Source organism: Brienomyrus brachyistius, chromosome 6 (genome assembly GCF_023856365.1).
Source record: "Brienomyrus brachyistius isolate T26 chromosome 6, BBRACH_0.4, whole genome shotgun sequence".
In the NCBI taxonomy this organism is placed as follows: Eukaryota; Metazoa; Chordata; class Actinopteri; order Osteoglossiformes; family Mormyridae; genus Brienomyrus; species Brienomyrus brachyistius.
In genome coordinates this window covers 8,753,640-8,781,160 of record NC_064538.1, presented here as the reverse complement: position 1 = coordinate 8,781,160, position 27,521 = coordinate 8,753,640, and the positions used below count along the sequence as shown (strand labels likewise).

At 43.8% G+C, this 27,521-nt stretch overlaps 1 protein-coding gene across 1 annotated transcript; it reads left to right on the top strand.

Moving 5' to 3' along the window:
• Positions 1–118: 118 nt before the first annotated feature.
• LOC125745267 (suppressor of tumorigenicity 7 protein-like) lies at positions 119–25,992 on the top strand. Its single transcript, XM_049017939.1, has 15 exons — positions 119–1,532; positions 3,825–3,907; positions 4,110–4,266; positions 4,469–4,523; positions 5,821–5,936; positions 8,512–8,590; positions 9,039–9,127; positions 9,530–9,630; positions 9,902–10,016; positions 10,402–10,474; positions 10,732–10,834; positions 16,535–16,685; positions 17,474–17,566; positions 18,130–18,269; positions 25,658–25,992. Exons 1-15 carry the CDS (start codon positions 1,250–1,252, stop codon positions 25,751–25,753), a joined length of 1,734 nt encoding a protein of 577 aa, XP_048873896.1. The 5' UTR covers positions 119–1,249; the 3' UTR covers positions 25,754–25,992.
• Positions 25,993–27,521: the final 1,529 nt, after the last annotated feature.

Below are 27,521 nucleotides of genomic sequence, written 5' to 3'. Positions count from 1 at the left end.
AATGTTTATGATTCATCTTAGATAACGACGTCTAATTATATTTGCTACAGTAGACAGCATAGTCTAGAAAGCATGGGACATGTAATAGGGCGCACAATCATTAATTTTAATAACTCACAAATGCACACAATAACATTCAATCATAAATGAGATTAGTTTATAGTGAGCAATTTACCCAGCCTGACTATGAAAAGAAGACAGAGACCCACATGCATATGGGTAAATTGAATATGCACATTCAATGCCTATGATCCCAAAGGTGCACTGTATCAAAAGGTACCAGCTGAACCGTAGTACTACCTCATTATTACTGTTATTTATGTTGCTAGCCTTTGGGGATATCAGGTTAGACATATATTTCAAGGAATGTCATTTAATAATTGCATTGTTAATAACCATAAATTATTATTCCACTTATTTTTTGCTTTCACGTATATACTGTATGGAGTGCTGAAATATATTCATCTGCAACCATGTGACCGTATTGATGCACGAAAATGAAACCCACCTGTTTTACTAACCGTTCGACCTTGACATGATAAGATAGAACTAATTAGCCGCAAAGCTAAAGACAGTCGCAAAAGCTCGAGATAGAATGTTCTGTCAAGTCTAGAGAAACAGACAAAAGTATCTCAAGGTTGTGCAGCTGTCCCGTAAATCGCGAAAGCCCTATAATTGCCCTGAGAAAGTGATCATCTGTGCTCACTGCCTCAGCATTCGTCCTCTTTCCAGTCACGTGGAAGTGTGCTTTCTTTTATGAAGTTACTTTCACCTAAGTAAAGAAAATAATCTTATATAAATAAAATACGTTTTTCTTCTTTCCTATTGACGAATTGCGGAACATCATTTAATTACGTTCCCTTGTGCTCCGCTACTCTGTATTATGTAAGCTGAAAGAAGAGTGGGTGGATATACACGTACTGCTACAGACAGTACCGATTAGATAACATTTTGCTGGGAAGCATAAGCACACACGGCCTTAAAAAATGAGGTGAAGACCGAAAGTAGGAAAACATACAAAAAAAAAAAAAAGACTAAAAACTGTCTGGGTGAGATTCCATATTAACGGTGACCTTAAAAATGTTTACAGAAAACATGGGCAGGTTGTGAAATAATAAAAAATAAGCAAGTGAATATTACTAAAGGTTGTGCATCGCATGGAAATTTATATATAATAAATATATTTGCATGTATATAGTGAGATCTAGCCTGAGCACAAGTTGCAGGTTGGTCCTGTCGGGAGTATTTCATGAATGGCACTTCCATTGTAACTGGCGCACACCCCCGCAGAACGGCCCGACAGAGCAAAGAGATTCCGCCTCATTCCCGTGATTCTTCTGTTTATATTGTTACTGAGGCAAAAATGGCGGACACCAGTAACCCCAATGGCCAGAATCTTGGATTCACAGAGAAATTAAAAACGTGGCTTTCCTGGTCATGGACCTACATCTGGGCTCTTTGGTTCGCAATGGTTTTAGTTCTCATCTACGTGCTGCGGAGTCCACTGAAGCTCCAGGAAACGCTGTCAACAGGTAACCGTGTCGGGGGAACTACTGAGCCGACAGGCTTAGGCGACGGGGCGCTAGGAAGTTAACACGATCCGGCTAGCTAGTTAGCTATCACTGACATTCTAGCTGCTACACCTAATACCCTTAGGACTGCGGCATTTTCAAAAGAAATCCTACATTCCAAAATGGATAATATTAAATGGCTACTGACTAAAATTGTTTTTAACAGTCAGCTACCAATATGTAGCTGGTAGTATATGTTAAGATAATTAATGCCAGTTACGCTAAGTAGTTATTTTTCATTATATTTAGAGGTGTTGTATTTTGAAATATTATTAATAGGTTTTCCTGCATAAGCATACTTAGCTTTTGGATTATTTTCGGTTAATGGGCTGTATTTACACAGTTAGCCCTGGGAACGGTTTCTGACATCCGGAGGGTAACACTGAGGGCTTGTTTAGCGCGTGCAGCCGCAGTGTAGCTGCTCCCGTACGCAGGCGGCCCGCTTTACGCAAATGGCGTGGGGCTGTCAGGCACGTGATAAAGTCCGCTGCTGCGCTGGTGCTAAATTTTACCGTAATTTCTATCCAGTGTATGATTTTAGCAATTGCATGAATTCTGACTGCGGGACAGAAAAATAAATCGGGATTGTATTAACTTTATTAATTTGTTTGTTCGTTCGTTTATGGATGACATACGCGTAATGCAAGTTAATATGCACATGGAATGTTTCTTTTCATGCTGTGCACACGCACACATCTTGACTTCGTACAAATGAATCCAGCTAGGCTAAATAATTAAGTACTCAGCAGGATACACCCCGCCAGTGTGGTCTGGAACTGCCACTGTTCTGTCGACCAATGCTACCTATTGACGTGCTATCGAGCCTTTCTGCGCATGTGCAGTTCCACTGTTTTGGGATTAATGTTAGGTTTTAGTGTAAGGGTTAGGGGTTATCGATTAGCCTAACTCGACAAAGTAGTTCAACTCGTCAGAACACCACCTCTCATGCAGTGGGAAACTGACAGAGAATAAAGACATTACTATTTACACCCCCACCCTCTTTAAAAAAAATAAACACCTCGATGTACAAATTAAGTAAAATATGCAAATACAGGACAGTAATGAATATTTCCATAAATGTCTTAGTATTTCGAAATTCATGCCGCGATTAAACGGCTAAATCGTCTAGGATATTCATATGAATTGTCGGAGCCTGTCTCCACCGAGTCCGTTGATGAGGAAGAGATGCACACTGGAGGCGGAGGATGGCTGTAAGTCCGCTCTCTTTATTTGTTGTACAGATCGATCCGGCAGCCACGCTCAGATGCACAAACAGTACATACCGAAGGAAGCTCAGCTCTCTGTTGTCTGTGTCTGGCTTTTATAACCCGTTTAGGGCGTCTGCTGTTCTTGTTGGTATCTTTCCACTCTTGTGACATACAACTCTTGTTTTGACAGTGCTGTGCGGTAGTACCCACACCCTTTTCCTTTTATCCTATCCTGTTCTGTTGCCAAGTTGCAGCGTCATTGACCCCCTCCATTGTTAGGCCCAGCAGGTCAAGCATAAGCATAATGTCACCATGACCCTGATAATGCACCTTCTGCTTTTCTAATTTTACTTACACTATGAGAAGGGCTGAAGCCCCCCTTTTCTTCCTGCCTGTGTGCCAGTTTGTTCCAATTTCTTAGTGTGACAAAGTTTAGCACAAAGCCTGCCCCCCCCCTCAGAATATACTCAAACAGCATTCACGGTTTGTAGACATCTATTCATAGCCTGGGTTACTTGTATATCTCGGGAATAATTAAGGAATTAATGCAAGTTGCGAAGTGGAAAATGCTTGCGAAGATAACTTTAATAATATGTCTACTGGCCTTATGGAAGACTGTTTGATTACAGCATGTTTGTTATTAGGTGCTAAATGTGGGGTGACCAGGCCTTATATGTAAGGTGAAGGTTTCTTTTCTCCTCTCAATTTTTATAACAAATTTTTGTCTTCAGACCATTAGTCATGGTTTTAACCTACCTTGCACATTGAGTTATTTTTAGATTAAATATTTAAAGATGACCATGCCATCTGACATTGAAGATTTCAGAAGCGTTCATATTTTATGAAATTTTAAATTTACCTTACCGTAAAACTTTATTTCACTAATCCACAAAAGCAACTCATTTATCTAGCTTGCTAAAAATGTTATTTTTTCACAGTCTGATGGTCACAACTTAATGCATAACACCGAAGGATAATGAGTTTTGTAGATCTGTAAAAGTTGACTAAATTATAATTATGTGGGAAATGATTTCCTTTTTTAAAGCTTCTGTCTTCCTGAACACACTGACGCCCAAATTTTATGTGGCACTCACTGGAACATCATCGCTAATTTCTGGCCTCATTTTGGTGAGATATTTCGTATTTTTATGTCTTTTGAAAAGTGTATGTGTGTTTTCAAAATCTGTATGTTTACTAAATCCAATTTTGTTTGTTTGATTGGTTGATTATTTTAAGATGCTTGGAATTATGCTTTTTAATTTTTCTTTTATATGTTATTTGAACATAAGTTTTGATCGCTGCAACTCTTTGTGTTCTTCCCTATTGTCAGATATTTGAATGGTGGTACTTCCAAAAGTATGGAACCTCATTTATTGAGCAGGTCTCTGTCAGCCATTTGCGCCCTCTGCTGGGTGGAATGGAAAATAGCAGCTCGGCAGGCTTGTTCTCAGTGAATGGAGATGCGGAATCTAGACAGAGTGTTTCAGGTACTTTTTCTGTAGAGTAGTTATATGCAATATAGATTAGCTCTTTTGTTTACATTCAGTTCTTCTTGTAATAAATTCTGCTTCATACAGAATTCCATGAGTAAATTTTTGATTTTCAATTAATATTCCAGTAGAAATGGTTTGAATTGGAATTCTAACAATGCACTTAGTAAAAAAAAAATGTTTTGGTGATCTTTTTCAGAATGCAAAGTCTGGAGGAACCCGTTAAACTTATTCAGAGGATCAGAGTACAGCAGGTATGAAGAATAAACACTTTTCATGTTGATGGTCCAATTAAGGGGTTGTGCAGTTTTTGAAATCATTGTAATCTGTAAGTTTAATTTAAACATGTGGTTGAAAAGAGGTAAGGAGTGTGCGCTGATTACAGCACGTTGCTGCACCCACCACACGACAAACCACCTCATGGATGAGAACCTGAGTGCAGCCATGCGGTGGGTGATACCTCAGCACCACATTAGTCCAAATGGAATAGTGTGGGGTTTTTCTAGTGGCTGGGGTGTCAATCCTGCCACCAACCCCCAAAATTTCCCTGTAAGTTGGAGGACCTGCCTTCAGGGCTGGAGTTGGATGTAGATTAACGTCATACCCAGGACAGGTTACAGGTTAAGAGCCTTGCTCAAGGGACCAACGGAGTAGGATGAGTGCTGGCATTCATGGGATTCAAACCAGCAACCTTCAGATTGCTGCACAAATCCCTAACTTCAGAGCCACCGCTCCTATGCTTGAAGGAAATGGATAAATACATAAATAGGCACTCAATTTATATATTTTTTTATATAATGAAAATTTAATTCGAAATTTTAATTAGGATATATTAGCTCAGTTCCTTTGGATAATTTGGTATACTTATATAGTTATCTAGTTTAGGTGGATGTGTAGATATGTGTATGAGTTAGGGCTGTATGATACTGAAAGAAATTGACATCACAATATTTGACATTTTTGTGAAAAATACTGAGAGATCTATAAAAAAAATTACCCAAAATAAAATAAACCCAGGGGTAGGCATGGTGGTGCAGTGGTTAGCACTGTTGCCTCACACCTCTTGGACCTGGGTTCGAGTCTCCGCCTGGGTCACATGTGGGCGGAGTTTGCATGTTCTCCCCATGTCATCGTGGGGTTTCCTCCAGGTACTCCGGTTTCCCCCCACAGTCAAAAAATATGCTGAGGCTAATTGGAGTTACTAAATTGCCCATAGGAGTGCATGTGTGAGTGAATGGTGTGTGAGTGTGTCCTGTGATGGGCTGGCCCCCTATCCTGGGTTGTTCCCTGCCTCGTGCCCATTGCTTCCGGGATAGGCTCCAGACGCCCGGCTACCCAGTAGGATATGTCAACAGGAAATGCGTGCAGCAGCAGTCCTTAAGAATGGTATTAATAAAAGCATCATCTACTTTCATTGTGCTCCATCCACACTCACTCAGTGGTGTTTCAGCTGGATACTTTGTACCGTCCCTCCTCAAAGCAGACATCGGGGGATGTGGCAAACAGATGTCCATCCATTGAGGCAGCATCTTGCTTTTGTGTTGTCTGAAGGTATACCTGGGTCACTGGGAAGGAACCCCTCACATACTATGACATGAACCTGTCCGCACAAGACCATCAAACATTCTTCACCTGTGACACACAGCAGCTTAAACCTGAGGATGTAGGTTTGTATATCTTCGTATGCTTTTCTGTGCATCCTTATTTAATATTCGCAATTTTTTCCTGCTGATTATATAATTTTGTTCATTTGTACTTTAAGGTCTGCTTTCCACAGTTAGAGGAACCACAGCAGGTGTATGTTTTTTTCTTGTAATCATTTGGTCAATCATAAGTTCCCCTGTTTACTTCTGGGAGAAGCTGCTGCATTCCCATTGGTGAACTTGTGCCCCAGATGTGTGGATGATTTTTTTTTTGTACGTTTCCTTTGCAGCATGTTTTATAAAGGTCATACGCCTCTGACCACTCAGGATTCATTATCTGCAGCATCTTGTGCTGCTGAACCTTCAGTCACCAGTCTGAAGGCAGAGCTTAGTAGGCCCTGGGTGTCACATTCTCTATATTTTCTGGAGTGATGTGCAGAATGTTCCATCCAGACAGATCCGAAATGCTCTTTATTAGACAGTTTTTCCACTCCCTTCCTGTTGACATGTTACCACCTTTCAGCAGTCAGACTTTTCCAGGGGCCGCCAGACAGCCTGCTAGGCCCCTGCTATGCTCTGTCCATCTGGGCCCAGAGCAGATTCTCTTTCTACCTTCAGGCGATGACCATTTCTCTTTGGAATTACCACTGCGAGTATGTGAACTCTGGAATGCATGAAAACTAAATGGTCCTCATATGTTGCAGTTCTTCCTCGGTTTTTGTGCTTCCCTTCTTGGAAGTGCTCCATCCCACCTGTCTTCTTTCTCTTGATGGTCAGTTGTTACCTCGATCTGTGTACTTATACATGCATCAGTTTCTCTTTTAACTTTTCACTGTTTTGGTTCTCAAATAAGCCAGTAGCAGTGATCACATCCTCATCTTCAATGCTTCATCTTGGTTTCCCTTAAAATCAAAAGCCTTTGTCCTGATCTTGAACAACTTGAACCATGTGCCCCCCCCACACACACACACACACCCCCCCAAACACGTACAGCCTCCAGTTTCTACTGAAAACTCTTCCTGCTGTTAATCGCTGTGCCAGTGAGTCTGCTAGACCCACACCTTTGGTTGTTTCCTTCTTGAAATCATCATGATTTTACATTGTGTTGTTCCTGTTACTGTAATCTGACATTGTCAGGATAGAGTTGTATCACTGGGTTTTTTTTTAACACATTTAATAAAGGAAAAAGTGCTGTTCAGTTTTGCTTGATTTGCGCTTCTGCTGTGCCTCAGTATAAGTGCTTCTGGCAGAGGAGAGGGCTTCCCACAGAAGTAATCACCAGATCTTTCTTTTCTGAATCTGTTTACTTATGCTATGATTGTCAGCTATAGAGTTTGGTAAATTATGGGACCTGATGTGACGTCCAGGAAACCATGATGCTGGACTCATTCTTCTTATTCTTGGACAGTAAGAGTAACTACACTACTGGAAAATTTATACCCATGAATTTGGCTTGTGCCACATCTCTCCCTTCATCTCTACAACATCTTCTATTCCTTATTTCCCAACACAACAAGCTACGGGGTGTAACTTGGTTTTTACTTCATGTTAACTTGGAATTCCATTCTCTTAAAATTTAGTCTTGATGGACTTTGGTTACCAAAAAACTGACAGTTTGTGCTCATTGGTCTCTGGAAACAGGAGATGTGTTTCCCTGCTTGAAAAAGATTATGACCACTTCTGTTTTGTTAGTCTTGTTAGACACATAACTGTATTGCATCGCTGATCTGGGCTCAGGCCTGATGTACACCTATAACATTATATGCTATACCTGCTATACCTTTGAGGGTGTCACACAAGCAGGCTTCACTAATGAACAGCCACTTTGTAATTGGATGTGGAGAAGTCCGTATGGTGTCCAAAGTGAACTAAGAGCTGTGGGAATGAAATCCATGAAATTCTTCCTATTTCCATATTTATCCGAAAGCAGGTCATTATCACTAAAGGCAAGTCTTAGGTAATCCATTGGTAAAGTTCTCGGCTGGCATCCAAATCAGTGGCAAAAGCTCATAAGCCAGGGCTGCAGAAACTAATAAAACAGGAAGCAGCCTGAACTGAAGACTGTAATGACCAGGCTGCCGTCCAAGGCCTTAACTTGTCAGGGCGGGGTGTGATTTCAGCTTGACCGTTATCCACTCCCTCCCCCCCCAGACTTGCGGCCTCCAGCTTTCTTCTTGAAACCTTGCCCACTCCCCCCAACTCTGCAGTTCATCTCCGTAACCAATGAATCTGACAGCCCCCCCCCCCCCTTTGATGTGGACACCAACACATTGAAGATACACAAGTGAGGGAAGCTGAGCCTCACAGTCACGGGGGAGATACCGCATGCAGCTTAAGCTACACATGAATGCTGTTGGCGGTGTGGCCAGTGAACAGGAACAGCCACATCATACCTCTGCCAATTGGTCATTATTCCCTCTTCTGTTTGACCAGTTATGCTCCAGTCCAGTCTATGAGAGCCAACGGCTGTTCACGTTTTGCTGTTCACTTAGTGACTCTTTTGTAGTTGAAACACCAGGTGAGATGACATACCTGTCCAAATATCAACTCCAGTTATATCACAGAACACAAAAGACTTCTCATTCCCCCTGTCCTCCAGTGATGCAGAAAGCCTGGAGAGAACGGAACCCCCAGGCCCGGATCAAGGCCGCATACCAGGCCATTGAGCTGAATAACGAGTGAGTCGTCCTTCCCTCGCTCACTGCTATTGGGTTATAGCGTTATGTCGTGGTCAGTCATGTGATATCAGTTTTCTTTTTGTCAACTCGTGTGACAAATTGCTATACAAGGTAACAGGGAATTCAGAATCTGCGTATCTGTTACTGTACCACTTTACTACCTTCAACTACCATCTAACTTCACTTACATTGGGAGAAGGTCAGCACATCTTTTCAGTTGACTTTTTGTAATCTTTACATCATGCATTTAGGTTTAATTTTTTTTTATGCATTATTGTGCTTTATTTTAATAACAATTTAGAATGTTGTTTGATATATTAATCAAAAAGTAAGTTAATATTTTGCAATTGGTTCTTTCTGATATCCCAGTGCGACATTGCCAGGATAGAGTGGTATCATCAGATTTCATAACGGTAATAATTCAGGTTCCGCATGTTCTGCTCTCCAGGTGCGCCTCGGCGTATGTGCTGCTGGCGGAGGAGCAGGCCACCACGATTACGGAGGCCGAGCGACTCCTCAAGCTGGCCCTCAGGAGCGGTGAGGGGTGGCGGGTGGGGCCTCTGGCTGGCTAAAAAATAAAACCTCTGACTGCTGATTTTGTCGGGATTTCAACTGAAGAACTTGCTGGAACATTCTTTTCTGCATCTGGACTCGTATTATGTGATTGTCAGCAGTAGCTTTTGGTTCATTTCAGGACCTGATTCATACTTCGGATATACTTTGTATACATAGCTTATTTATTTAAGTAATTAAGTAATTATTTATTACAAATGCACTGTATATCGCTTACAGTGCGGCCAGGTCAATATATGTTTGTCCAAGCGAGCACTTTCATTGTGTTAATGCACCTTGCAGATGCGCACTGTAAAACCCTAAAGGAGCAGACTTTTTATCCCAAGATTAGGAGCAGGCCTGTTTTTAATGGGCTTTCTCCCGCAGCTGGAAAAGACACCAACGTGCTGGCCTACATCAAGCGTAGGCTGGCGATGTGCGCACGCAAACTGGGCAGAGTCAAAGAGGCCGTGAAGATGATACGAGAAGTGAGTCAGTGGCACGCAGCTCGTAAAGGCCGGCCGAACGTCAGCGGCAACTAGGGCGGCTGCTATAATCTGATAGCTAACGTGCGCTAGACGGGAAAAATGGGTGTGTTTGCTAGAATTACTGCAGTGGCTTGCAGTTCAAGTAAGGTGCCTTGCGTGTGTGTGTGTTTACCCTGGTAATTTGAATTTTTATCTTAGGGACCCAACAAAGCATTTGAATATTAACAACATCGAGCTCTTGCTTCATACTGCATTGTCCCCTTTCTGACAGTTAATGAAAGAGTTTCCTCTCCTGGGAATGTTAAATATCCACGAAAATTTACTAGAAGCACTCCTGGAGATGCAAGCCTATGCAGATGTGCAAGCTGTCCTTGCGAAATATGATGGTGAGATGGGCCTTGGGGATTATGATCTTATACAGCTTCTCAGGCCAAGAGGGAGATAGACAGAATAGTTTTGATCTGAACTATAATTTAATTAAATAGAAATAGGATTTACAAGTTAATGTCACTTAATATTGTTGCACAGTAAATATTCTAACTTCATTAAAGTTCAGGTGATTCTGAGCTTGCTTCAATTTTTGTTGTCAGTGATAATGCGGAGCTTTATTTGTATTATATTCATAAAGGTGTCACTAATCAAGGTTGGGAAGCACAAGTGTGCTAATTTTTGCCCAGAACCTCCCTGTGACCTGAAATCCTCCCTTAAATTTATCTGAATGATTCTTCACAGAATACACTGATTGTGTTTCCTCTATGTTGCGGATTTCAGACATCAGCTTGCCGAAGTCGGCGTCTATATGCTACACATCAGCACTGCTCAAAGCGCGAGCCGTCTCAGACAAGTACGTACCGGATAACCTGGTAAAAGAATTCCAGAGTTCGGAAGCCTTGTAGTGGGTAACCAGACCAATTCAATGCTGTTTTTTAATTTGACCTGTTTTTTGTAATGTATTACTGTTCAAATCTAAGCTAATGCTATATAGCTCAGAACGTGAAGGCATTTGCAGGTTTGGTCACCAGATCCAAAGCGTGGGTCTAACCTGGAGGAGGTATACCTCACCTGTGCTCGACATCTCTCTAACTTGCCCTCCCCCTGTAGGTTCTCCCCGGAGGCAGCATCGCGGAGGGGCCTCAACACAGCAGAGATGAATGCAGTGGAGGCCATCCACAGGGCCGTGGAATTCAACCCGCATGTGCCAAAGGTCAGGACCTATAGAAATCAAGACTGTATCGCTGTGTCCAAAACGAACCACAGAGGGGGGGGTCGTTAGTTATCCTCATTTTTTTAGCCTGTTATACATAACGTTGATAATTTTTCCTTCTTATAAAAGTACTGAAGTGAAATAATGTCTATGCTACATACTCGTTGGGGAACTTGTATTAGATGAAGCTTATAATCTGGGTACTTAAGAGGGGACGGAACATGCAGGTCACTTCTAGAGGATGATCACCTCTGACAGAGAGTGGACTGTGTGAATAGACCTATTAGCATGTTTCACTTCAGGTGACCAGCAGATGTCACTCTTGGTTCGACATATGAACGAAGGTCATTATGACGTGCTAGAAGTGACAGAGTGATCCCAAGTATAATTATCCAGCATTTCTCTACTGAATTGTAACTGCATGTGTGCCACTGATACTGGATCACGATTCACATGTTATTATAAATTTCTGTTTTTAATTTTCACCCCTTTTAGTTTCACTGCACAATAGCATCACCAATGAAGTGTGAAATAGCTAGTAGTTAAATTGATTTAATTATTCAGAGTTATTAATTGAAGTGTGTGTTTTTTGATTTAAATAGCCATTAGCAAATGATCGGCAAGCCTCCCAGACCACAGATGGCATGCTTCGCATCTGTGAGGTCTACCCATCAGCTATGGGCTTCAAATCATTCGGTAAATAGAGTGCCAGTGCTCTTGGTGATGAATGAACTACACCCTGTGAAGCAGGGGATACAGCTTCATAGTGAAGCAGAAGTGATGAGACGGCTAGCACCTCCACCTTCGCTCTAATATCCTGGAACGAATTTGGCTGGAGATGCGGCCGGCCCGTAGGAAATTGTTAAACTGGCAAATGCAGACGTATCATGCCTTGGCGGAGGCCGCCTCTCCCAGCAGCCGAACTCACGGCCTCTGCCTTTGTAACGTTCCTGTGAAAGTTCCTAGCCGGCTGGGGCTGCGCATCCGCAGACTCCATACCTTGGGGCAGTCTCGTTGCCAAAGGTGTGCCGGTGGTGTCCGACCTTAAGGTCGCGCGGGATGGCGAGCCTCACCGCTGGAGAGGCCATCCGACGTCAGGAAGCCCCCTGTGAGCTGCGTGGACGTCATCTGGGGAGTCTGGGAGAGGGGATGGGGTCATGGGCGGTGGGGATGACGTCCATTTGGCGAAACTGGTGGGGAACAGAGGCGGTTCTCAGCTTGAATCCGGCAGAGCTGCTTTCGACCTCGCTGTATAACATCTGTTTCATGGTGCATCTTGGAGTAGCTTGAGCCTGACCCCGGCCAGGTTCATCTCAGCCTGTGCTGTTCCCAGATCTTGCTCATAATGGTGCTTGAGATGTTTGGCCTTTCCAGATCCTCTTGGTCTTGCCAGTGTATCGGTGGGGTCAGAGGCTTATTGAACATGTTCTCCTGGTTCTGGACTTAAAGTGGGCCCAAAAAGGGAATCTCACAAGGATTAGACTTGGAAGTCTGGGAGCTAGTCTTCAGAGGTGGAAGAACAAACTGTAACCTGACAGCATGCTGGATATCCAGTTACATTAGCTTTCATGTGGTTTGCAGAGCTGGCAATCCCACATCACAAACCCTTTCAACTTTAGTCAACTTACTGCCATGATGGGTGAAGGACGGTGTCTGAATGCCCATGTCTCTGTCCACTGCTTACTTCATTTTCCCACTATGCTACAACCAAAAATAATGACAATAATAACAATACTGACATCTAACCCATTTGCCACATCTGTATTTTTCCACTTGTTTGAAATACTATGTTGTCTTTCTTCTTATTTAGCTACTAAATCATGGTTTTATCACCAGAAAGGCTCTATTTCTTTGAAAACAAGGCTATAGGTTCCGAATCTGTTTCACACTGTTAAAGATTGTTTGTGTCAAGTTATTTTATTAATGGGTTTTTGACATTGGTTTGCAAAAAACCGGGGCAATCGGAACTTTTATTAAATTGTGGTGAAATCCCCTGTAATTCCCATTGCTCATTGGCAAGTTGAAAAAGGGGAAATATCAACCGTGCAAACAGGATGAGGTTTCTGACTTGGAGGACTATAATTCCTAGACGTCCATCCTACTGGTTGGCACTAATGAAACCCAACCCCGAGCCCCAGGGAAAGTGCGTTATCTGCTGCTAGGATAGATAAGTCAGACAGCATGGTAGTTTTACGTAGTTTCCCTCAGACGAGAGACAAGGTGCTGCCTTTGTTTGGTCTGAGGACTATTGGCCAAATCCACAGTGACACATCTGATCTGTTAGAGTCATCCGGACCGTTTCAATAGCAACGACTGGCCATGGATAGTAAGGTTTCGCATAGATCATCTTTTTTTCCTATACATTTACATAAACATTGGAGCTTCCAGTTGAAGCCATATAGCTGAAGATTACACTGTGCGCATGAAACAGCTTCCAGGACTTTGAGGAAATGTAAAAAGTGGGGGTGTGGATGAGTGGATTCATTAGGCCAGAAATGTCAGGCACACATCCCTTTCACACAAAGCCGAATGGAATGTTCTTCTCTGACGAGCATCCGTGTCCTGACGGGTGCTTAAGGAATGATGTGGAAGCTGAAGGTGTTCTTGGGCACAGAGCAGCTGTTGAGGTTGACTGTTGTGGTTGTCAGAGGATAGTCCCCACCCCCCCCCCCCCCTCCCCAGCCCCCCCACATCACACCACATCCAAGACGGATTGTGAGCAGGAGACAGATTTACGGCAGCCAGATATTCCCCCTGGGCTAACATCACACCCGGGTCCCAAAGGATTCTCTACACCAGTCAGGACCTTCCACACGCAGGGATCCAGCTGCTCTATGGGAACTGGTCCAGGATCTGCCGCACCCTCCAAAGCCCCCCACTCACTTCTTCCCGTCCAGCCCGATAAACCTCTGGCAGGGGCGGAGTAATTGCTGGAAGAAGCCGGGTCTGTCTGCTTGACTGATCTGGTGCCAGTGGGGCCCCTGTGACGGCCCTGTTTTACTCGGGCCCAGGCGAACTTGTGTTTAGAGACAGATATGCTTCCCCTTGGGTTCCTTGGCCTCTCATGGTATCTCAGATGGATTGACATGCTTGACTTTGCTGGCTGGGTGGCTGGGGGGTGGGGGGCTGATGGCCTGGATCTGACTGCACATGGTAATGTCTTCTGTGTCCATAATCTGGCTCGCCAACTTGAAATGCTATCTAGCTGTGCGTTTGAATTGGGATGCATGAGTGTAAGCTTTGCGGTTAGCTTCTGCTAATCTGCATGGACTCATCTGAAGGCCAGCGCTTACAAACACAGCAAGGGGCATCATGTGCCCTTTAGATTAGTCCCTAATTGCTATGTGTACTGCCAGACCACCTATGAGACAGAACAATAGTATGACTTAGAGGCCTGTTAGCCAGCTCCTATTCAAATATATCTTAGCATATATTTCCTTCTCTGTCGTGACTTTCTCTGAGGACTTGGATGTTTAAATTTTTGTCACCTCCTTAGTTGGTTACAGGTGTATATATGTGTGTATATTACAAGCTGTAATGGAAGGTCAAGGGCCGATCTTCCCCTTACAAAAGGCTGTGCTTAATTTAGGATGGTGAGCTTCCTGTCCAGGCTTCACGCACTGGGCCTGGCGGCCCGATAACCTGCTCTGCGCTGATGACTTGCTGCTCTGAGAAGTGCCCCAGACACCTGTGTGAGCTCACTAGCGGCTGCTCCAGACCCTTTCCAGTGGCGCATGCCTGCCATTGTGCTGCACACTGGAGATTAAAACCAGGCCGCACCTCACGGTCCTCACTGGTGTCTGTGGGATAAAATGGGCAACGTGGCTGAAATGCGATCCGACCATCAAAGGCCCAGCACAGAAGGGCAAGAAATGAGGTGTGACTTTCTGTCATCGCCAGCATTGCTCCCCTTTGCTGGTACGTGCCACTCAAACACCCATCATCTGCCCCCCCCCCCCCACCCTTGTCCTCTGCTGGGCCCAAATATTTTAGCATGCTTATGGATGCACACAAATATACATGCAGGGAAAGGTGAAAGCAGGTCGGCCTGTCTTGTACCTTCTGTTCTCACATGGTTCAGGAACCGGGAACTCTCATGTTGCAATGTGTGGGAATGTGTGGATGTGTTTCCATGGTGTGACGAGAGTGGAGCGTGTGCTTTATATATACCAGAGCTTTTGGAGTAGGAGAAGTAGCCACTTGCCCTGAAGAATTAGTAGATATTAGAATTTGTGATTTTTTAATTTTTTTATTTTTTTTAGAATTTTTACCATTTCTGTATAGAGTAGCAACCAAATGTCTTAAACAGAAAATCCAGGAGACCTCTAAGCTGTACCTATACAAACTATGATCTGAATGACAGTACATGTGAGTGACATTGCATCACCTTTTCACAAAATTCCAGTGCCCTAGACCCTGCGGGATAGACTGGGAGATGTGGAAGGTGGGGGGGGCAGGGTTTGATCGCTCCCTTGGCTTGAGTTCCCACTGTGGGGGTTGTGGGCCCCTCTGGGCAGCCCCTCTGCTTCACAGAGCAAGGCCCAGGATGGATTATGGGGGGGATTAGGGAACTTGTAACCCTCCAAAAGTGTCAGTCTGAGACTCGCAGCAGTGTGAACTGTACTGCCTGGAAGGGGATTTGCTGAGCAGTGTGGTGGGGGTGCAGCCCAGCCCCACCCCTTGATGAATCGTGGGGTTGTACACTTCAGATAGGCGGCAGGCGGGCGGGCGAGGGGGCCGGAGTGGGGGGGGGGGGCAGCTTCACATGGCTCTCCTTTTAGTTTACATTGTACAGAGTAAATCAGGAGTGGCTTGCTGCACGTCCCATTAGATCATCGTCAGGCATACTCCACAGAACACTTTCACCTCTTCCAAATTGTGTGGGAACCAAGCTTGGTGTGATACCTGATCATATGACCAGGGACAAGCTCAGGGTTTTATCTGCCGGGCAAATGCTGCTCAGCCTCTCAGCATTATACTGTAGTGCAGCTAAGTCACTGCTGCGCCTCAATCTCTGTGTGCATTTTGGAGTCAGGTTGTGCCTGATAATATTGTGCTGACTGATTGTGTGAGTCGTCTCCAAGGAATCGTGAGAAGTCTGATGTTTACCTTCGGGAATTGTGTGTCGACATGCGGCCTGTCCAGCCGCCTGTATATTGGTGTTTTTGGACACCTTTGTTTATTTACGAAAATTGCGTCAAAAGATAAAAGGTTGTACATTCTGCTATGTATATTGTAAACATTCTGCTGTGCCTGGCAATGATTTATCTTTCGGTTTAGTCAAGGCTTATTGTATCTCAGATCAATGTAGTACTGATATTAAATGTCAATAGATTCAACTAAATGCTATTCAGACAGAGGTGTAAAGTTCCGGTCCAGAAAGTACAAATCCAGACCATGGTTTTGTTCCAACCAGCCAAGTATAAAGAGTCACAGTCACAGAGTACTCAACTGGTTGGTTTAAACAAAACCTTGGTCTGGATTTGTACTTTCTGTACCTGGACTTTCCACCTTTGTCTTTAATGGGTTACTACCCCAATACTGATGTCATGCTATATCTTTCTGGGTAATTTCTTTGAAAACTTGAACACTAGTCCCTTTTTCACATTAATCTCTCACTCCTTGTTTAGCTGACTTGCTCTCTCTCTCTGCAGTATCGCTTCAGATAGAGATGAACCATGTCTCGCTTTCTGTTCGCAGTACTTGTTAGAGATGAAGAGCCTAATCTTGCCGCCAGAGCATATCTTGAAGCGGGGGGACAGCGAGGCAGTGGCGTATGCCTTCTTCCACATGCAGCACTGGAAGAGAGTCGAGGGAGCCTTAAACCTTCTCCACTGCACTTGGGAGGGAAGTACGTGTGACCCGCAAGCTCCCTTACATCCCTCCATCTCCTCTTCCTTGTGTAAAGCTTCCTGCATTATGCTGTATGCTTCATCATATCCCCTCATAAGCAATTTCCTGATGATGTCATTGCAGACACATGCTACAGAGATGTGGTATTCTATCTTCCATTTCTACAGTAGCTCTAAGTACTCCCCCTGCCCACAAGTCTCTGCCATGCCATGCTCACTTAGATCACTGTGTAGGTCATTGATGCACACAGCCTGTTTCAAATTTGTTCATCCGTTAACTTTCCCCGCGGTCCTGCTGGATGTGTACTTCGGAAAGCTGTGCTTGCTTTATTACAACTGACTGTTATTTAATAGGACTGATATTTGAAGACCCAAAGCTCTACAGTGCAGACTGAGCCTTGCTGGGGCTGATCCAGTCTCTATCAGTTTTATCGATGCTCTAGAGTAGGCCATACATCATGTGTGATGTAACTATAATAGAATGCAGTGCTTCATGCTTGATTCAAAACTGACTGTGCTTAAAAGACTAGTGCAAATTTGGCATTTTGAGACTCATTTTATTAGTCGGTACTGAAGTAGTTAACTATTGATTCAGAGCATGAAGAGTGGAGTGCTGATTTGTTTTAGTTAATCGGCTTTCTGGAAACCATGACAAACACTTCAGTTTTTACCTCCTTTAGAATACTCTTTATGAGATCCATCAGGAAATTGTTTTTGAAAACATTTGATTCGCAGATGTGTGAGGAAGAATCTTTGACAGAGTTCTTGGACTTTGTGTTTCTCCCAGCCTTCCGCATGATCCCCTATCCGCTGGAGAAGGGGCACCTGTTTTACCCCTACCCTGGCTGCACAGAGACAGCAGACCGGGAGCTTCTGCCGTGTAAGTGGCTCCCTCCCCTTAAGCCAAGGGTCCAACAGAGCCTTCTGTCTTACAAGAACAGGCTCAAAATATGCTTTCTGCCATTTCTGATAATGTATGGCATTCGCCTCCAGTACAGCCAGGGGAAGTTTTTCTCTACAAATGAGCTGAGCTGAGCATATGTTGTGATATGTGGCAAGTCCTGAGGATGAATTAATTTGGAAAACCTCTTTGGTGTTTTCATGCAATGTATGCGTTTCCTTCTTTTTAGATTTAGAGTTGCAGTATTATTATTATTATTATTTTTATTCTGAAATAATTGTAGCTGAGAGGTTGTGTGGCCAATCATACTCAACTAGATTAATGTTCCCGGGTGGTTGTACAGCACTGAATAGTGTTAAACAGGCCTGTTTTTGCAAAGCTTCAAATGCCTTTGTTTTATTCATGCTGTACTCCATCATTTTACTGCGATGCTAACTGTTGCGCTCTAAAGCTCCACCTCAAACCCCTTTCCACTGCTCATCTCTTGTTTACATCTCTGCTCGTTTGAAACTCCATACCTCTATCTCCCGATCTTCCCCCAGCGTTCCATGAGGTGTCTGTGTACCCGAAGAAAGAGTTACCCTTCTTCATCCTCTTCACGGCCGGACTGTGCTCCTTCACAGCCATGCTGGCCATGCTCACGCACCAGTTCCCAGAGCTCATGGGGGTCTTTGCTAAAGCGGTAGGTGGGTGCAAACCTGATCTGAACGGTGGAAAAAAAAACCACATCTTCAATTTTGTCTGCTTTCGTTGCATCTTATACCATTTGTTTGTTAATGTCAGAGGCTCGGAGTGCAGGAGCTGCGGGAAGTACCTATTCAAGGACCAAATGTGGACTTAAAAAAGATAATGGCAGCAGAGAGTCTGAATCTAGTCTCAGGAAATGAGCTCCGCTGCAAGGCTGGAGTAAATATAGTGTATGTTTGTTATGAATGTGAATATAAGCTGCACGTCTCATAAGCCCCTTATGTAGGCATATAGCCTGTTCTGTTTCTACATCAGAGTTTAATGCTTTTATCTGACATGTATACATTTAATATTTATATGCTGGTTTTATAGGTAATTAGAGACCAACATGCTGTGTTAGGCAGAGAAGGAGTACTTCCTAGTGTGTCTGCTGTCAGGGGGACCCTTGATATCCTTAAATCATCAGTTAGAATAGTAGCTGAGTTAGGGAGAGGTTTATAAAACAAAAGGTTGTTTCCCTGCTCTTGGCCATTGCAGAAGAATTCCAGTAGGTGCGTGTCAAGATTTTATCTTCCATACTGCCGCTGATAGGGTGATTTTGCTCCATTACTGAGAGTAAGTGTTATGTCTTTCTCCTGCACACAGCATGTTCTTGTAAGTACTAAGGTGTTTTCGTATCTCCTGGGTTTTTGATGACATGGATCTCTGATGCCCTTATAAAGTAAGTAAATGAAAGTGTTAGAGGTGTTAGTCTGATAAAGTATCCACAGCCAATCAGACTGTTTGCCCTGTTTGATTCAATACTGATATCCGGGGGGGCAGAAGGCTGACAGCACTTGGGCACCCCAGGAAGGACACCCTACAGAGGGCATATAGAGACTCCAGTCGTGTTTCCCTTTGGACAACGTGTGTGTGATGAGTGGCTCACGGGAGTTTTACTTACACAAAAATGTTCGGAGAACAGAAATAAAAATGATTGGTTCAGAGAGATAACCAATCAGATTGTAGAAGAGGTGGCTCCAGGCAATGAGAGGAGGTGGAGCCAACCAATCAGATGTTTTGGTCCCACCTCTTCTAGTTTCGTGGACCCATTTTTTTCTGATGGGTTATCTCTCTGAACCAATGATTTTTCGGTCTGCCCTCAGAGCCTTTTTGGGTAAAACTCTTGAAAGCTAAACGGTGCCTTTTGTCAGCATCAGTAGGCTTGTGGATGTGTCTTGGAGATCTCCTGTTGTCACTGGATGGGGTAAGGTTACACTTTTGTGCACTTGAGCCACCCCCCCCCCCCCCCCGCACCACCAGCTAAGCATGATCAATCTCACTGAGCATCATTCAGTGCGTTTTGATTTAAAAAGAAGAGGGAGTTTCCTCATTGTCCCTCGGATATGATGGTACTCTCTCCCCTTGTGTGAATCAACAGCATCCGTTCAGATTCAGATGCTTCATTGGCATTGCTGTTTCTACAGCAACGGAATTTTAAAGGTATATCCTCTTCACTGTCACATCAAAAGAGTAGACACACTAGTAACAATAAGCACAAAGTAAATAAACAGACAAGCAATAAATAAACAGACCAGCACAATAAAGAAGTCATACCCCATAGTTTCAAGATATTGCATGTTTCGCCTATTTCACCGGAAAAAAGCAGCATTAATTATAAGCAATGAGTCCAGCTTAGTAACCATGTGACTGTTTTGTAAACATGACGGTGCACTAGATCAGATTGTTAGCTTAGCAGCATTTAGCATGGTGATGGCTATATGTTCCTACGCTTGGGCATGATCCTCTGCATCAGGCTGTGTGTGTGTGACTTTGGAGGGTCACCGCGTGTGCATTTCTGTTTGTGTATCTTTTTGTTTTGGAGGGGACCCATTTGTGGTGGCATGGGAGGGAAAAGTGTGCAAGTGACCAAACACAGCATTGATAACCCCCCACCCCCCCCCCATCTGAGGAGACAGTTTGTGCTAATGTCTATCAGTGGCGTTCCAGCCGCTTCTGCTGGGATCCCAGATCTGGGGAAAATCAGTGTCAGAATAGCAGCACAAACGAATCTGGAGTTGCAACTCTATTCTCCCCCTGGACTACAACATCCCCCATACTGCCTCCTCATTAGTGTGTCCCAGACGCTTACATATCTGCCCCCAGCCCCCATCAGCAGAGCAAGCAGTTGACCTGCCATAGGACACAATGATGAATAATACTGTCAGACATCTACAACGCAAGGACACCACTTGGTTTGTCTATAGAGGAATGTCGTTACCACTGATTCTGCTTACGTCTCATTAGGTTTCCAGAGGGTTCTAGCTACCAGGTGAGGTCATGATGATTAAAACCTAAAGCAGCCTATCTGGAATCATATTTGTATAAATTCCAAGTTCTGCAAACCACCTGGCATAAGATGAAATGTTAAATCAACTGAAAAACCTAAAGATAAAATGATAAAATATGCATGCAGGGCCTGGGTCTTCGCTATGTTGTAAATCCAAATGCACTATTACTTTCTAAATTAGTTAGCATCAGACTAACTGGAAGAACATTTCTGGCTGAGACAAGTTGAACTGTGCGCCTTCGACACTCAGCCAAGGGTATGTCATCCTCTCCTTCCTTGTAGAGGGCATTGTGATAAAGGCTGAGGGGCTGCTTGACCGCAGATCTGGCTCTGCTGAAGTGGAGGACCTCGAGCACTTCAGAGATGTCCACTTAGACGTTCTACCCCTCGCCCGTTCCTGCTAGGCCACTTTGTACTGTCTCCCTTGTGCTGCCAGTCTTCTGAAAGTGCCTTCCTTCACTGGCTGCTCCACCCAGTATTTTTTTTTAGCTTATCGGTTTAGGAGTGTTTTCCAAGTAGTGAATTTGGGCACAGGGCCCTGTCAGTGACTGCTATAAGAGCTCGTAAGTGGCAGTACAGTACTTTGCTGTGGCATACATAATATTTCTATCAGTGTATTCTTAGTCCAATGGAAGATCATCCTGAATAATAACTTGTAGTTGATGGTAAGTTGAAAAAGGTGATTTTTTTTCCATCTGAACCAGTGCTTCAGAACCATCTCAGTTCTATCATACCTAGAACCTTTTATATTCATTCTGTTCATGTTTTTTTCCATTATGTATATGTGTGAGTGTGCCCTGCAGTGGGTTGGCGCCTCGTCCTGGGTTGTTCCCTGCCTTGTGTCCGTAGCCTCCGAGATAGGTTCCGAACCCCCACGACCCTGAATAGGATAAGTGATTTCAGAAAATGGATGAATGGATGGATGGATATATTTTTGTCACTCATGCTGTTTATACTATTCTGTCTGTAACACAGCAGGCTGTAGCTATTGAACATGCCCTCTATTTTTAGAATCCACTAAATCACAGCAACTGACACTTAGAGCAATAAAAACAAGGTTTCTGTTTTTAGTGTTGCTCGTGCTGGTTCTGCCGCACGTGTCCATTTGTTTATGACTTTGATGTTTTGTTTATCTGGCCTTTGGGGAATGCAGTTTGAAAACAGGGCCCGGGTATAGAACGCAGGGGGGGGGGCATGTGCTGTACCCAGCCGATGGCGAAGACTCCCGCAGACGCAGCTTTTATGGCAGGACCGGCCAGGCCTGCTCTGTGTTGTAATGGCCTCATTAAGTCCCAGCTTTCAACAGGTTAACTCCCACAGCCTGAGGAAAAGCAGAGACCACCCCTAAAACAATTAAGATCCTGGGAATTGCCCTAAATTGTGGGGCACTAGGCCCTCTTAATGGTTGGTGGATTGGTGGGTAGGACTTTACTCTGCCGTTCTGAGGAGCTACAGCCTGCTTATTTTGGGGGGAGGTGGAATGGGGGAAAAGCTATGGGTCGTCTCCAGAGCTGCTTCTGGTGGTCTTTGCTGTTATGGTGTGTAGGCCATGCTTATTAACCCATGTTGGTGTGCAAATGTTGAGGAAACATTACCACTGAAGTTACTAAAACAATAATCTTGGAATTGATCATGTGACTATGGTTGTGTGAAACATAGTTTTCCTCTGCCTGAGGTTGTATAATGGTTTGCCTAACATGTTGGAACTCAAGATCCGTGTTTACCATGTAGAGGTTGAGGAGCTGCACCTATAAAGGAAATGGTTCTAATGCAAGGAACCTCTATAGGAAAAAGGTTCTATAAGGAACCTCTATAGGAAAAAATCCCTTAAAATCAACCCACTTTTCTACAGCTCTACAACTGCCTGTTTGTCGAAGTATCAAATGGTGGTAGTTGGATTAAAGTGTAGGAACGTAGTTTTCAGATTCTGTCAGCATGCATTATCAGTGGCAGGTGGAGTAATTTGTCAAGGAGTTAATTTTTTAATTTGAGATTACAGTTAAATTTGTGACTCTGCTGTTGTGGCATCTCAGATACTGCAATTAATTTTTTCCTGGTTCCTTATGATCTCACAGACAGAAAGTAGTTCCACTGTCATCCAGCTTCCAGCCGTCCATTTCAGGATACACAAGCTCATTCCTTTTCTTAGATGCTAATTAGCCAAAATGCATCTCTTGAAAACCAGGGTATCAATTTTTTTCCCTTCTGTAGTACACATGCATGGCACCTAGAGCATATCTATGCAGCTTGGGGAAAACATGCCCCACCCCCCAGTACTGTATCAGCATCCTGCGATAGGTATGTAGCAGGCGAGATGTAACCGAGCGCACTGTGATTGCCCAGCGTCTACAGTGTTTACAAGCAGCATGTCTGTAATCTGGTCACAGTGAAAGGGATTATATGTGTTGATAAACAGTGTGAGCATTTGGACTGGGGTGATTTGATTGATTGATTGGTGCTGAAGGAATGACGACGGTGTGGGGAGAGGCTCGTACGGGCAGCACGATCTCCGCACGCTGTTTACGTCTCAAAAGTGGACGCGTGTTTATTGAAATGTTCATCAGTCGGGCCAAATACAGGCAGGGTTCTCTGCACTGGGTCCACCCCTCAGCTTTCATTTTGACCTCAGAAAGGCCCCTTTTGCAGAGTTTCAGCCAAGTTACTGGAAACTTTCCCAGGCATGAAGTCTGAACTTCCTTCAGTTTCCCTATCGAATTAAAAATGGTTTTAAATGCCTTCACGTTTGAAAACCTCTTATCCATAGTATTCCATTAACCTATATTATTTGCTTTCACTTACATTTAATTCTGAAGAATATGTATTAGGATTGATATGTGTTCATAAGGTCTAGATCTTCAACTGTGCTGATGAATAACTAGTTATGGAAAAGGATACATGATGAATGATTATTTCTAAACAGACCAGTCAGAAACCAGAAAAAGACCCGGCTGACTCACCTTTCAGCAGCGGTATCACCATAGCCGTCGGCAATTAACTCCTGTTGTTCAGTCATGTCTAACTGTTGACAGAATTGCCTCATAACTACTGCAATGTATTGCTTCTGTAATTGTTGAAATTGAAACATTTTGCAGTTATTTGTGTGACAGCATGCAAGTTTGGAGTAAGTGTGGTTAATTAAATGGAAAACCATATGTTGCTAAAAAGAGCTTGATGGTTAAAAGACCAGTTGTGGTTTCTCTGTTGGCCTCCAGCAGTGAGGTGAACTGAAGCAGAGCCTTACTTTAATTCGTGGTGTAGGATATTTTAAAAACGCAAGGTATCACTCGCAAGTTCTCATTTGTATTTTAGTCCAAAGTTGTACTTGTAGCTCACAGGGAAGGAAGTCACCGTCCAAAACTACTGGACTGCTGTCCAGTTAAGATATTAATGAGCTGCCTAACTGGACCTGTAACTTTGGCTGGACATTTCTTCGCTTGGGATCTTTGTATGTTCTCAGCCACAGGACCAACTCAATTATCAAGTTTGCTGACGACACCAGCTTAATGGGCCTGTTCCCGGCACGATGGCCAACAGGGAGGAGGTGAGGCAAGAGGAAAACGTTAGCGAGACTATGGAGCTGGCCGTTGACTTCAGGGAGCAGCTCCCAGTCCTGGCTACGTTGGCAGAGAAGCTGAGGAGAGAATCGGCAGCCGTAAATTTATCGGAGTCCCCCCTGACCCTGAGTGGTCACCACCCCCAGCCACCAGCATCTTTATTTTCTCAGGCGTCTGAGGACGGTCCCAGATGGCAGCAGCAGCCCTCGCAAACATCTTCATGACTTCAGCACAGGACGGTAACATCTATAAGGCTAGTGAATGTGGGACGGAGCATCACCTGGAGCCACACTTGGCAGACCAGGACACTTACACCATATGCTTCTTCGAAAAAGCAGATCACATCTTGAAGAATTCCAGTCATCCTGCACAGGCACTTCTCTCCCTCCTCCCCTCTGGCAAGCAGTTATAGACCATAAACACCCGGACATCAAGATTCAGGGACAGTTTTTATCCAGAGGTCATAGGACTGCTCTACAGGCCCTGATTTACACTCCACTTTAATAGTAATACTGCTACACTGTTACATAATCTAGCTACCGCTGCAGTCACTCACAACGTCATCCCTCCTCATGTAATGTTTCACATACTCCAGGATGCCACTTGGTGTCTGTTGTGTCCTCATTGTTATTGGTATTTATTCTCTACGTTGGTCGTCATGAGTTTCTGGGTCAATACAAGAATCTCACAGTACTAGGAGCGCATGACAATACTCAAATCCTTATTGGCGGAGGTCTCCTTATTCTGGAATGTGTTTCCGTTAGCAGACACCAAAACACTGCTACAGACAATTGCAGATCTAGAGAAAAATGTTGACAATTACATTTATGTGGCTGAGATTGCCTTGTTTAGTTGAATAGAGGTAAATTGGGTAATTTTTCACATATCGCATCCTGCTATCTGCGAGAGACACAGACAGGTGAAAGCAAGATTTGGGGTCAGAGTGTGGGGTCAGCCAGCGTGAACTGCCCCTGCAGCAGTCAGGGTTAAGGGCCTTGCTCAAGGGCCCAGTGATATATAACTACTCTGCGAGCTACAAATCACAGCATGACTGTACAAAGTCTTACATCACCTCTAACAGCGTACTGGGAAACTTTATCCTTCAGTAAGATGGAGTCTCCCTGTCGTTAAATTTAGATGTTTGCTTTTAAAATTGTGCTCATTTATATGCAGTTGAATATTTGAATTAAGTTATATGTCCTTGTCAAGGGTACAGTAGAGGTTTCCATTGTTTGATTTACTCTGTGTGGTTATTTAATATTTACGTGTGTGTGTGTGTGTGTGTGTGTATATATATATATATATATATATATATATATATATATATATAAATATGCAGGTATACATGTGTTTATATGTTTGTATGTATGTGTATATGTATATATTTTAAAAGTCATAGGACAGGATAGGACAGTGCTTGAATGTAGTCCTCAGTCTTTGATATGCTAATGCCAAATGCTACGCTTCTTCTGAGATATTTTTCCCCTCTTCTCTCTGCAGTTCTTCAGCACCCTCTTTGCACCTCTGAGCTTCTTCATAGACAAGATGGAGAGCTTCATGCCCTTCAGCTTCTGGTACCAGCTGACTCGAATTTGAGTTACCACATCTGTATGAACCCCCACCACCCCACATCAGCTGAAAATGTTTGTAGCTCTGTCTGTCCAGTGGCCTCACTCCTATCCACCTGCATCGCACAGCAGGCCAGGGGATGAGGAAATTCTTCTGACAAATATTCAGTTACGGGGGTTTCTAAAACTGCATTGCCCTGGAATCTGAATGGTTTCTCCAGCAGATGCCCAACTGTTCAATAAAATACATAAAAGCTGCTTCCAGCATTTATTGGTGTCTGTTGGAATTTCTGTCTGCCTTCATAATTTAAATGTTCTGCTCAAGTCAGCCAATGTCATAATTGGTGATATTAAACATTATTTACATTAGCTGACCTTTAGCAAAGGCAATGTTCCTAATGAAATCTTTTATAGTGCTCATTTTTTTGCGGTGTTAGATCACTTAAGAACACATTGTTCTCTGTGCTTAACCGTGTAAGAAGCAGTAACGATGGAATTACCCCAAGCTTAGAATTATAGGCATCGTAATTTCGTGGGGTTTTTTTTCCCCTGATGCAAAATCATACAGAGTCCATGCCATGGTCTGTTTGCCAACTGTGTGCAGCATGGATCTGTAAGTCACTCCCACTGGTAGATCCTCTCCGTAAACCTTCTAATTGATACCCAGTATCCCTTTGTTGGGCCAGCCATCGGCCCCCAGCAATGTGTCCCAGTTACAGTGTTTACCATTTGCCAAAAAAAAAGAAAATAAATAATGGCTGTCTCAGCAAACCATGTCTTGATGTTGGATTGGGATACTGAAACTCATTGATATTCTCAGATTTCATAATAAAACATCACGTCATTTACACACACAACAAGATCTGGTGACCTTTTCTAGCCGGACTGTAATTTCAATACAGCAAATAAGGGCTGAAGTTAAAAGGGGCCGTGCTAATGCGTCCTATAAAGACTCAATAAAAGAGACTAGCTGCTCTGTTGTAAGGCTCAAGCAAAATACAACAATGGACACGGAAACATCCTCTCCGGCAATAATACGTGCATTTCTAAAGATAGCGATGGATTCCTTCATCCATGTGGTTTGCAGGGCTGCCGTTTCCTTGTAATTTCAGCATTTCTGTTAACGTCCATGTTTTTGTCATTCTGATGAGGAGAAACTGAAAAGATACCGTTTGCTTGGCAGCTGAAAGTAAATGTTTTTAAACAGCATTCTTCCAATTTGCGTGTCCTCTTTCTCTGTTTATAACGGTCTGGCTGTTTACTGAGTCGAAGCCACTGTGCTGCACTCATTGTCTGATGGCTGATAAGAAAAATGGGTTGTGAAATCGTGTTGCTTTTTTATTATGCTTCATCGAATCTAGCCGGCCTCTTCGCATAAGCTGTCTCGACGTCCAATGGCAGAATGCACTCATGGTTTCCCGGGGAAGGATTCCTGCTGCTGGGAATGGAACCTGTTTCAGAAACATCTGAGTTCAGTGGATCACTGTTAGATTTGTAGGGCAGGACATTTTCAATGCGTTCCTTGCATAGCCGAGACATATCATCAGTTTCTGCTGCTCTGAAAAGCCACACGTTTCCTGCTGACATGGGTTCCAGGCATAAACAGGCCCTCGGCCAATGATGAATCTGGCTTCGGAGGGGGATCCATTCTCCAGCTTGCAGCACTGCTGGAATCTCGTGTGGCAGGTCCAGACCAGTGCGGTACTGGCCCAGTAGAGTGACTCAGTGCTGGGGAGGGCTCCTGCGTGTGTGCCGGATGGGCCAGAGGGTGCTGTATTTACACTTCCATGTCCAGC